At 31.8% G+C, this 13396-nt stretch overlaps 1 protein-coding gene across 5 annotated transcripts in view; it reads right to left on the reverse strand.

Moving 5' to 3' along the window:
* LOC148604520 (uncharacterized) overlaps nucleotides 1-13396 on the reverse strand; it is a 27490-nt gene continuing 14094 nt past the window's right edge. For 4 of the 5 annotated variants that reach the window (XM_088550949.1, XM_088550952.1, XM_088550950.1 and 1 more), the window contains 3 exons: nucleotides 13122-13175; nucleotides 11705-11752; nucleotides 5-4855 (listed from right to left, as the gene is read on the reverse strand). In XM_088550949.1, the coding sequence (XP_088407075.1) occupies nucleotides 2487-4855; nucleotides 11705-11752; nucleotides 13122-13175 (2471 nt within the window). In that variant the 3' untranslated portion in view covers nucleotides 5-2486. Of the gene's footprint in view, nucleotides 4856-11704; nucleotides 11753-13121; nucleotides 13176-13396 lie in introns of all 5 variants that reach the window. The other variant, XM_088550953.1, reaches the window with a different exon arrangement.

A 13396-nucleotide genomic window follows, 5' to 3' on the forward strand; every position in this document is an offset into this window, starting at 1 on the left:
CCGACAACTATAAGTTGAAAATTAAATACTCCATGGTAAGAGGATTATGACAGCTCCAAAAATATTATGACACTAAGACGTTTAATCGACAATGTCTGACTGCACATACACCAGAAACCTGTTGTGGGCTTAAACTTGTTTTAAAGGCATAAACAAACCTTTTACTATAAGGTAAAGCATTAATTGAAACGAGAAATAAACGAACATTTCACTCTATACATTTTCCTTTCCCTCCATGGAGTACCTAATAATACAACATATAAAGACAGAAAGAGATGTCGTAGTTTTATTTTTTTTATTTGTTGTTATCTCGAATATTCATTCCTTAGAGTAATCTACACTCTTGGAATCATTTTTATTCATTGGGGAGATGCAACACAAATGAAGTAAATCCGTACTCTTTCCTTGATCCTTTTTTAATATGTATTGCCATCTAGAATAACATTGTCATGCTCATTTTTGCGCATTGGATTTGTTCATGTCAAAACCAATATTTATATGCTAGACTCGTAAATATCATCGGTACGAGGACTTAACATACTCGAATTCGTGTAAATGCCATACACATTTTTCCCTTTTGAATAGGAATAATCGCTACAATATATTTATTTATATTGATTACATTGTCATAAAATGATCAGTGGAATTGTCAAAACAGTTAATGTATATTTAAAGTAAGTATTATTATAGCAACAGAAAACTGCTTCCAAGACTATAGCTTTATATGTCCGTTAAGTTGTATCTGAAAGAGTGTGGGCAAGTATTGATACATTGTTAACATTTGATACACCAGATTAGGAATGCAATAAATGTATTCTTTTCAATTATGATCATGAGTTATTACATAAAATTGTGATTTAATTTCCAATGCAGTGCATTAAATTTTATAAAAGTCGAAAATTACTAATACCACGAGTCATAGGACCACCAAATAGACAGGAAAACAACAGAAATACGAAAACGTGAACAAGTACACAAAATTAGCATTAAGTCAATTTTAATAAGACAACATGATTATGGAAACGGAAACATAAAGTAAATGTAAATAAATAGCTTACAATGATTTGTTTTTATTTCGTTTTCCGAGCTTTCATTAATATGTCTTAAAGAAATTGTAAATAAAATGAATTTTTACTCAAAATCTTAACAGCAGAGAAACGGCTTGAAATATCGAAATAAAATCTTATTGTTAGCATAGTTTGGGTTTTGGGATGTTCTTGTATACGATGTTTTTGTTTTTGTATTTTTTTTTATTGATATCTTCTTATATATATATTTGATTCTAATGTAGCTGATGAAAGGTTAATCGTTGAAATATGCAATGTGTATGCACATGTTTATGATTGGTATTTTTTTCCTAGTTTGTTTAAATCATAATGATAGAAAAAATAATATACAATAATATATTTAATGTAATAGTTTATAGTTTATACAATCAATGTTCATCTTAATAAAACTTTTAGAATTATATTATGATTAAAAAGCATGAAGATGAAAACAGCTACATGTATTTCCTTAAGTCAATATATTACAAACCGGAGTTAAAAAACAGTAGTATAACATTACTTTTTGTGGAACCAGTCATCTACAATATTACAGCCATGATAATGAATTTATTCGCTGAAATTATTACTTTTCTACGGTGTATTAAGACCGTAAATTCTATTAAATGACCCAGAATATTTTTGTTTTTCTAATATGACGTCTTCATATCGTCAAACAGTATATGTCGGTACAACCCCACCTTTAGCACCTGGGTATTGTCTCTTTTCTTTCGCTGTCGCTTCGAGACAAACCTGAGAGATTATCTAATTGAAATTAATTACACAAATACACGCATTTAAGACATACGATGACATAAATGTACAAATCGAATATAAATGCCGTATCCATGTTAAAATGTAAACACATCAACCCCCTACACGAATTATTTCTTAATTAAAGTTTCACCTACATGTGTAATTCCAAGCAAAGTAAAAACCATTTTTTTATATTTTATTCACACAATTAATTAGTCAAATAATTGGATACATATAAATTTCATACGACTATGCACCAAATGCTACGCTGCTACGGACAGGTATTAAGGACAGAGAATGAAAACACCACACCTGCCAATTTATGACAGATAGAGCAAAGTACTTCAACAACCAATCGGAAAGGTGCCTTACAATAAAATAAGGACTGTTATAACCAACAGTAATACAGTTTCTGAGTTGTCTCCAGCAAGCGAAAAAAAATTGTTGCATATTGCGTCTCTACCGCTGAAATAAAATTATGATGGCTTACTCCATTTGTTTTGTAAAGTTTTAATAGTACGGCACCATTAAAAATGGTCACAGAGATACGCTATAAACAACAAAAATATCTTTCAAAATACACATAAATACAGTGTTAATTAATGTCCGAGTCGTAAATATAAATTTTGACATGAGCAAAATTAGACGATGAAATACTAAAATATTTTTAATAAAATTGTGATTTTCCTATTTATCAGGGAAACAACGCAGTATTGGAACCATTTCAGAGGACTCTTTTTCTGTTGCAATTGACAACGGTGTCTTTTTATGCCTGTCTTCCGTGCAATGAACCTTTGAATGAAAATAAATAATTTGCACTATGGATTCATTATTTTTCGTAGAAGCAATATGCAGAGGAGTACGCATGTCTTTGTCTTTAACATCAACTAATGCTCCTTTCTGTAAAAGCAATTCAGCAATTTCAACGTTCCCATTCTGGCAAGCAATGTGCAAAGGAGTTTGCTTATCTTTGTTCACACAGTTAACGTCTGCTTCATATTTAATCAAACATTGAACAATATCTCGAAAGCTTTTATTTGACGCAGCATGAAGTGGTACACTGTCAGAATTATTTTTCAAATTTACATCTGCATTATTGTCTAGTAATTTCTGTACAATTAGTAAATGCCCGTTCATACAGGCTAGATATAATGGACTGTTTCCATTGATATCACGGTGATTAACACTAACCTTCTGACTAAGCAACAATTCTGTTATTTCGCAAAATCCTTTTTCGCATACAATATTGAGTGGGGTTTTCTGCCCATCAGTCTCTTCCAAATTACAGTCAGCTTTATTGCTTAGGAGAATTTCGACGACATCAACAAAGTTCTTTGTACAGGCATAGTGTACAGCCGCGCGTCTTTTATTATCTACTGAATTCACATCTGCTCCATGATGTAGCAATATTACACAAATATCATTAAAGCCCCCTTTACTTGCCAAAATCAAAGGCGTTCTACCTACATTATCTGCAACATTGACACTAGATTTGTTATTCAAAAGTAAGTCGGAGATAACTTTTTGTCCATTTTTACATGTTATATGAAGAGGATAAGATAATGTAATCCGATTCTGTCTTATTTTTGCACCTTTTGATAGAAGTAATGCAGCAGTTTTTGCATGTCCCCCTTTACATGCAAGAAATAATGGTGTGTTACCTGCTTCATCCTTTGCATTTAAATTTGCTTTTAAATCAATCAGTATATCAGCAACTGATGTATGTCCTTTGTCGGATGCAATATGTAAAGGGGTCCTTTTATCTTTATCAACTACATCTATTCTGAGAGATTTCAATCCACCAAAGAATTCAAGATAATCTTTGTATCCTAATTCAGCTACAACATGCAATATAGAAGACTGATTTTTTTTCATTTTCAAATTTTTTGACTGAACATTCTTACGCATGTATTCAATAAACTTTTTCCTGTATTCTTCAGTATTATTTTGCAAGTCTTCAAATATATCCAAATACGACCCTGACTTAATTTCCTTCAGAATACCATCGAAATACAAATATTCCTTATCTTCAGGTATTACTATACATTGCTTTGAATCTTTATACTCAAGTAACGACTCAAACACACACCTGTCTTTTAGCTGTGACAGATCTCTGTACTGCATTATTGACTTCACGATGTGTCTACTCGTGCAAAAAGTAATAACATTGCACAGATTTTCGCTTTTAAAACTATAAACGTTGTTCGCCTTGATGACGTAAGAGTCCTGCAGTGATATTAAATATGTTAGGAGCAACTTCTTAGTTGGAATTATAGAAAAGCCTATTTCTCGTGACACAAAAGATAGGATTTCATCTAACTTGTATTTTTCACTTGTAAGCATGTCAACATTGAGAGCGTTGTTAAAAACAACTAAAAGTGCAAATAGTAAAAAGGCAGGGTCTGAACAATTTAATAAAATATTAATTTCTTGCATCATATATTCCATGGGAATCAATTCTGTTGGTTTGTCCTTCGTAGTTCTATAACTACATAATGCAGGAAAAAAATCAAGCTCCATGATATATCTATCATCAACGTCAATCATGATATCAGCTAAATACATATTTGCAATTAGTTTCTTTTCATTGGTGTTAAGAATCACGTTTTTACTTAGAAAACTCCTTTCACAAAACAAAGAATTTTTTCCAAAAGAGTGGAAGACATTTGATCTACAAGTGGCAAGGATTTTCAATTCCTTATTCCTATGCACAAGGTATGTTACTATATCTTCTTGTTTTTTCCACCAATCTATTTTCGAGTTATCGATGCAATACTTTCCAAACAGATCATCAATAAACAATAATTGTTTTCCAGAAGTCTTGGCATACTTAAGAGCATTATTGTGGTCATTAACAATCAGTAATTCATATCCTACAGACTCTGTCATTTTAAGACCAGCATAATAAGCTGTAAAAGTTTTACCGCAGCCAGGAGGTCCTGTTATAACAATACATTGGATCTTCATTACAGCATCTAATATAGCAGCTGATGCCCTAGTTGTTACGAACTTCTCTAATTTTTGTTTCCATTGGTTAACGTCACGTTGTTGCAATTCTTGGAATAAAAAAACGAAGTATACATTGATTGAGATATCTGGAAATGTACATTTCTGAAGATGGGACTCAATGTTAATAAGAGTAATCAAGGGAACCAAGGTTATAGCGGTAATCAAAAGAATGTAATCCGGGGACAAAGACCAGACATGATGCTGAAAAAATTTATTCCAAGGCATAAACTTATCCTTTCTAGATAACTTCACGGCATCTATCATTAAATGTTCGACACTTTTTTTAAATTGACAGTCTGCTTCAAATGAAAATTTTCAATTAAGAATGTGTTCCTTATTCGAAATTAAGAAAATTTTGTTGAAATATCGAAACATGTCCATTTGGAAAATGGTTTGAGAAGACTCTTTGTAAATGTATATGTACAGCAAATAATGCAACAATAACAAAAAAAATTCGAAAGGTCTTATATTGACGGATTCTATGCGAAATAAAAAAAATTATCAGAGGATTAAACTTATTTATATTGCCGTCTCTAATTTCATCCTCCACATGTAAACACAGGAATTCATGTGTCAGGAGAAAAATGAATTTAGTGATTTAATTAGTATCCAACCCGATTTAAATATACCACCTCAACCCAAATAACCAAAACAAAAGAAAAAAAAATGAATTGCATATGACCTAGGCAACCATTTCGAAAACCCGTGTCTCAAGGTGATATTTATACACATGTTTTTCTTGATGAAATTGTGTTCTTAAATAACATGTTTTTTTTTTAATATATTTCCCATTTTAGTTTTTGGCATATGGTACAATGTGAATGTAAAATTGACGGTTAATTTCTGGTAAAACATCGAAGAACTTATTTTTGTCAGCTATTGCTTAATTGAATTAGATAATAAGTTCTCCAATAAACCTTTTGCTAATTTTAGACGCACGCACGCTAACGCTCTCAAACGCACGCTAAACACTCACCAAACGCACGATAAACAAACGCTTCTATCGCGCATTTAAAACGAACGCTCCCAATGTGCATATTAACGCACAATAAAGAAACGCTTCCGGCTTGCGTTTAAACGCACGATACACGAATGCTCATAGCGTGCGTTTAAACGCATGAAAGACGAACGATGAAAATAATAAAATTTACAAACATTAATAAAGAAAGCAAAAGTCGAAAATAGAATTAATGCAAATACAAACATAATAGCAAAAAAATATAAAGAAATAACAATTAAATAAAGGAAATAATGAATGTACAAAAACAAACGAACTCTTCTACCGTGCGTTTAAACGAACCCCCCTATCGTGCGTGTAAACAAACACTCCTTACTTACTTTTAAACGATTGCTTCTGTCGTGCATTTATCATGCGTTCTAACGAACGCAAAACGATGTGTAAACAAACGATAAACGATGGAAGAACGCTTAAATGGGAAACGTGAACGTTTCAAGGAGTGTATGCATTTAGTAGCGTTTCAGATGTGGGTAAATTGGGTAACTATAAAATACAGAATGAAAAAGTGACCGATTCCGACATGAAAACAATTTAACAATTCTGCTATTCGTTTTGCTTTTCTTTTAGATTGACGGTTTCAATAAATAGGTGGTAAAACAAAATTTCTGGACTGATAAACTCTAGTCAATAGTCAAAAGTCAAAATGTTCATGTAATTAATGACTATATGAAGAAAAATTATAACAATCACATTGGCCCTAAGATTGAAGAAATATTTCCAATTGATTTCGTGAGTTGGTCGCTGCTGTTACTGTTAATTATTTATGGAATATTGCAACACAGACATGCAATATTAACTTGTAATCTGGCAAAATTAACGAAATTAGAAGTCAAACACACTACATGTATAAACAAAAAAATCGATGACGAAAATTAACTAATGTATTATTGTTTTGTCATTTTTCTCAATTCGATTTGGATATCGGATATAGAGTATGATGCATTTTGTTTGAGGCCTATTTCCAAAGGCAGCAATGGCAAATGAAAATGACACCAAAAATACAATGCTATGTCAGAGGTCTCTTCATGTTCTAATTCAGATGACTATGAAGATTGAAAAAAGAATTTCCACAATAAGGATTATTAATGGAGACTATGTCAAATATATCGGAATGTGAAATTAAAAGTCCTGGCTTCTTAAACTTGTAGAACTTTCGAGCAGGAATTTGGCTAGGAGGTTTACAATTAGTGTCAATTGCCGAGCCGACAGTTGGCTGAAAAATATCCCTAAACAAGTGACAAACATATCATTGAAGAGAAAACCTAGCATACTGATCAAATACATATTGAATAGCATAGAAACTTGTTTTTGTCTTTTGGTTCTGTATTAGTAAATTCTGCGTACTTGTAACCTAAACCAACAGGTTTGAACGAATTTCTAGCAGTTGAATGCTTTGTAGATAACATATTTTACCATTTATCAAAAGAAGGGCATTTGACTCAAGTTATAAATCCAGAAAGATCCAATGTGGGTAGATGACAAAGACACTTCACTTTGAAAGTGTTTATTTTATAATCATATTAACAATTTTCAGGAGGCATACAAATCAGATAGCAACAATGATTAAAATAAAAAAACAGCACCGGTAAATGCTACAATTGTGGTCAAACTTTGATTTTATTACAGTCTGATCCGTATCAAGAGAGAATGTCCCGCAACAAAGGTTATTTGGAAATAGAAATATGAAATTTCAGAATAAATCGTTAAGGATGGTATCTTTTTTAAAGAGCGGAATAATAAAACTGAGTGATATTTGGGAATGACAAGTCACTGTCATATATTTTAATATTTAAAAGTTAAAACTTCTATTCCAAGAGTGTCTATAAATGTATTGCATATCATACATCATGAACACGTACTGAAATTGCAAAAAATTGGAAATGGTTATATCAGAATGAATCCAAATTTGAAATTAATTAATAATAAAGACCGAGTGCTCAAACTGAGTTGAGATTGAAGTCAGTCCAACAAATGTTTTCTTAAAGATTTTAATCCAAAATGTGAATTAAACTTGAAACATATGTTCGAGGATGGTTTCTTGGGTTGAACTGAATTATGGTCAAATCTTTTGAAAGAGCAAGGGAAATGGGATAAAACAATTTCAATGGAAATGTTGGCATGCTCTAATGTATACAGAGATTATATTATACAAAATGAACATATCTGATTTAATGATGTGTATCATTAATAAATTCAGCATGGGTAGTGCTCTCTTCACATCCGGTATAAAGTTTTGTGACCTACATTTGTTGTCTTAAAATTTTACAGTTTGTTCCTTCAAGGTCATACTAAAAATATTAGGTATGATCTACCCAAACACTAATAGCTCACTTGACAATACATATAAATAAAAGAAAAAAAGTTTTTAAGAGTTTTTGGTTCATGTACAGCAAAGACTCCCATCCAACTTTGTACTTGATTTACTGTGTTGATCATCCTTTTTTTTTTTGTTAACAGGTCCAACCAAATTTGTTTCGCGTGAAATCTGTGTAGCATTTGAGGTGTGAAAACACAAATTTGCACTTGTAATTACATGTAGTCCCGTCCTAATAATAATTTAGTTTTATTACTTTGCAATAAAAGTTTACCTTTCTTTGATTTCGACAGATACATGTTGGTTTGTGTTGTATTTAATTTGAGATGTAAAGGTTGAAAAATTATACAATAAAGAGCTTCGCGTAGAGAGCAGAATAATGCAACCGCAGTGGTCGAACCCTTAAGCGCGGATACAATTTTAGTTTTTGACACACATAAGTATGGGGCCTTACATATCATTATGAATATAACAATTGGTTTGGACACAGTAAAGCACAAAATTTGAAAATTAATGAACCATTTTCAAAACCGGACCAAAAAATAAAAACGTCGATTATTGTGTTTGACATTTGTCATCCTTTTACTCGAAAACGTTTAGAGATATATGAAATCTTATTGCAAAATGAAGGAAGAGGTTTTCATACGGGGACCAAATTAAAAAAAATATGCATGTTTTCAAAAATAAAAAAAGTCGATTTTGGGTTGTGTCACCTTTTCCCCCTCGTAACTTAAAAACCGTTAAAGATATATAAAATCTGATTGCAAAACGCAGGCAGGAAAATTTTCGAAATCGGATAAAAAATAAATGTCGATTTTTTGGGTTGTAGCCTCTTTGCATCTATTTGAAATCGGATGAAAATTTTAAAGCCGACGTTTTTACCCATTTAAATCTAAAACGGTAAAAGTTACAGCTTTCAAAACTAGATTTCAATAGGAACACGTTGACACCTAAATCACAAACATCGGATCAACAATAAGCTGTTCCTATTAATTCTAATGATACCACATATTTCCTCCTATTAGCCATCATTTCCATAAGGGGTAAGACAAAAACCTCTAAAAAATATAGTTCTTTGCAGGTACAAAGTGTAAAAATTTCAAAATGATTGGGTGAGTTTTATTCCAGTTGTCGTAGATGAACTTAAGTTACTGGACACCAACGACGACAACGACAATCACAGCGGTGCCTTCTGGCTATTCCACATTTTTTTAAAATCATATAGAAAAGTACATGGTTTTACAATATGAGGTGTTGTTAAAATAATTAACCTCAAGTAGATTTACAGGTAAAATTATGAAATGTATGTAATTAAAGTAGAATTTTTACTATTATTGTATCGAGAGATGCTAAACAATAATGATAATAATCTATCATTATTTTTTATATTATTATTTTCGTTGATTGAAGATGCAAAAGTGTTTGTGTGAAATGTTTTGAAAACAAATTAATCAATTTACATTAAAAGGTCATAATGAATCTATATTTTTTCATCACGTGTTTTTTTGTTAAATTATTCAAACTGTTAAAATTAGATTATATCTATCAATGAGTTTTCTTGTTAATTTGATAAGACTAATAGTATTAACTGTTACTAAATACGAATTAGGAAATGAGAATATGCAGACCATGACAAACTCGCAACACGAAAGGACAGACAACTGGACACTACTCATTATTAACTGGAACACAACAGGCTGTGCAATTATTATAAATACATCCAAGTTTGTATTGCTGTCAATTTTAGTTCAACATGGCAAATCCACAGTTTCACTTTCCAGCTAACACACTTGGCAAACAAAATTTAATACATAATAGCTACAAGTTTTAAGTGAAGACTAGACATGGCGATGGACGTTACTGGAGATGTTAAACTCTTAATTTCAAGCAACCATCTGCATACGCAACAACACTGCAATCAGCTTGAATAGTTTTTCCGTATTCTATTAATTATGAGAAAGAAGTGCAGCAGCCGATAGAATCAACGGAGTGACATATGAAATCGGACACATTTCATTGTGTCCATCAACAGCCTAATATGACATGAAATGTTTTTGAATAAAGATTAATAACACAATTAACGAATTAATAAACTCTAGGCAATAGGCAAAAGGAAAAGGAAAATAGTAAAGTCCGTATGACAAATGACAATATCAATGGAAAAACCGGAATAGTGGAAACAATCATTCGGGTTTTGACCTGATTCACGCAATTCGGATGGAAATTATGGATTTAACCATTTTGCTTAGCATATTGCTTCATTTACAGTTATCGAATTCCGATATTTTACTATCCAAACGGATAGCATAAAACTGTCATCCGTTCAAAATTGGTAAAAGAAGAAGCCAAAACAATATAGAAGATATACAGGATGTAAAAAGTGCACTGTTCATTTTAACCATGATGACTGCATTAATAAGTGAAGATAAAGGAACTTAATGCATGCCATACTTGACGTCCAAAAAGAAAGCTTCTAAGAATAACATGCAAAATATTGAAAACAAATATTTCAAAATCATATTCCGTTCAGTCGAAAGAGTAATCAAGGGAACCAAGGTTATAGCGGTAATCAAAAGAATGCAATCCAGGGACAAAGACCAGACGTGGAAAATAATTAAAATCATACATATAAAGTAACAAAAGTAAATGAGGAACTCGGACTCCACTAAAAACTGGGAGCATGGACCAGGTGCACCGGTAGGGTAAGCGTCCTCTGCTTTTCTAGAAACACCCGCCGAGTTGCTCATAAAAAGTTAAGTCCGGGGAAGACAAACGAGGAAAGGTAAACTATGACCCGTTGAATAAATCAGTTTTGGCTTTGGCTAACAAGATAAGTTTGCATTGAATAAGTTATCCTCATTAATTTTCGGGGACTGTTATTTGCTTGATTTTGTTTGTTTTCTGTTCTAGAAACACCCACCGAGTTGCTCATTCGAAAAAGCGAAATAGCTTGAATTAAACTTGAAGACTGATGTATGATCAATATGGATTTTCCACTGACGTTTGAAAAAGGACAGACAGCTAGGCCGTATTCATATCGTACTGAATCGTCACTATGAAGAACTTTATCAATATAGTTCGATTCGGTTTATAAATACACGACTCCCAACTCTCTATATTGCGTTGTTTCCTATTCGGAAATGCTGTCAAATGTTATTGAAATAATTATGACGAGTCTCTTGACAAAAAGGCGGTCGCGTTTGATGTCCATAAGCGTCACAAAGAACACTTTTTTGTGTCCCCTGTTTTTGTTCGCCAAAATTCGATTTTCTAACGGAACCCTGAGATATATGCAAGAAGTTTATTCTAAACGTTCAATGTCCCCTTGTTCCTTTGTAGCTACACCGCGTCATACACATTCTATAGTTACGCCATGCGGATGAGATATGAGATATGGAAAACGTACGGGACAAAGTAAACGAACATTTTTAAGAAGCGAGAAAGTTTTTTTTTCTGGGGGGGGGGGGGAGGGGAGGTGGAGGGGACTGTTATTTGCTTGATTTTGTTTGTTTTATTTTTTGTTTGTATTTGTTTTTATTTTCTGTTTTTCAGTTTACCCCTTACCTTTTACTTTGAGAGGAATATCCTCAGTTGTCACATTGATTGCATAACCTGAAACATACAATTTATATTAACTTGTTTCCATAAACAAGAAAAGGGTGGTGATGTAACTGTTCTAGGTTCCGCAAATGTCAAAATCTTGGACATTACTAAACAAATTATTTTCATTTAAAATTTCACTAATTGTATCTTAAAAAGTTTGTTAAATACATTTACAGTACACAACATACAGTCCATTGTTTAATAACGCATGTTAATACTAACACATTTTGAAAACAACCTAAGTGTAAACATCTTTAAAAAATAAATCTATGCCTATACCAGGACATATTTTTGTTTGGAGGTGCAGATATTCCGTATCTTAGACGTCTAGTGCAGCTTAATTTTGGTATTTAGCTGGACCATTGCATGAACTATCATACTTTATCTAAATTTCAAGAAATGAAAATAATTTGATGAAAATCAATGTCAGTTTATCCTGAAGCTGTAGATTTATTTGAAAATATGTTGTTTACACATTATTTTTTCTATCTATTTCTTTTTTAAACTTGGCATATGCTTTATATAGAAAAACACATCAAGATATACATAGCAAAGTTTCAAAGCTATGTTTGATGCAAACTTTAAATAATGAATGAGAACAATTCAAAAAGGAATGTCCTAGATATTGACTTAAGTTGAACCTTCATAATAAAATGAAAATAACAACACATGAACGCACAACGTAATGACACGCAACGTATATTTTCTAAACGTGTGTGTGTGTGTGTGTGTGTGTGTGTGATTGTCCTTTTTTTGTTTGTTTTGTTTTGTTTTGTTTTTTATTTTCTGTTTTTTTTTTTTAAATATAGTAACTATAGCTTTTTCAGTACTTAAAATTTGTTAATTTTGTTTGATTAATACTTCTCGTTATATTTTGAAGAATGTCCTTTAAATGGCAAATGATGTTTTCTTCTGAAACATTCAAAATAATGACATAGTGTATATGTAAATATAATGACTTCGAAATTTTGTTTATGCCTTCAACGGAAACCCACATTGCATACTCTGCTTGCTTCAAGATCATCTGATTTCTTTGAATAAATTTTACAGGTATGAGGTACATTGATATTTTATTTATACTTGTTAAGGAATATTTTTACCTAAGTGGAATTGTATTTAAATGAGGTCAATCGATATTATTGCATTTTATGTTATTATCATTCTTCTACTTCAATACAATCAAAACGACTTCATGACATTTTTGGGAAACGAATTACTTGAATGACTTGGAAGGGAAGGCAGTTTTGTACAGAGGTTTTGATTAAACATTAAACTGCTGAAAACAGAGATTAAATAAAGCACACAGTTACAAAATTGAGATTACTTCTACTACATCAGATTGAGTTCTTGTCTTTCAGTTGCATTGATATGTACTTACCACTCAACGTGTCTTTCGGTACCCTAGCTAAGCATAAAAGTACTATGGACATTCCTGAAATTATATGATTGTCATGATGATGCAGGAGCAAGAGATTTGATGTTATTTTTTCTTCATTGTTTTTTAGCGATTTATTAAAAACTAGTATGTCAATTGTTTGTTAAACAATGGAAAGGTCTTCCCCTTGAAATCTATCGCTTTTTAATATACACGTAAAGATATTCGATTTGATATATAACATGCTACCTTCTACAGAAGTTTTTCTGCATTTAGTA

This window comes from Perna viridis, chromosome 10, assembly GCF_037379345.1.
Source record: "Perna viridis isolate PV_CMFRI_1.1 ecotype Kerala chromosome 10, ASM3737934v1, whole genome shotgun sequence".
Lineage (NCBI taxonomy): Eukaryota > Metazoa > Mollusca > Bivalvia > Mytilida > Mytilidae > Perna > Perna viridis.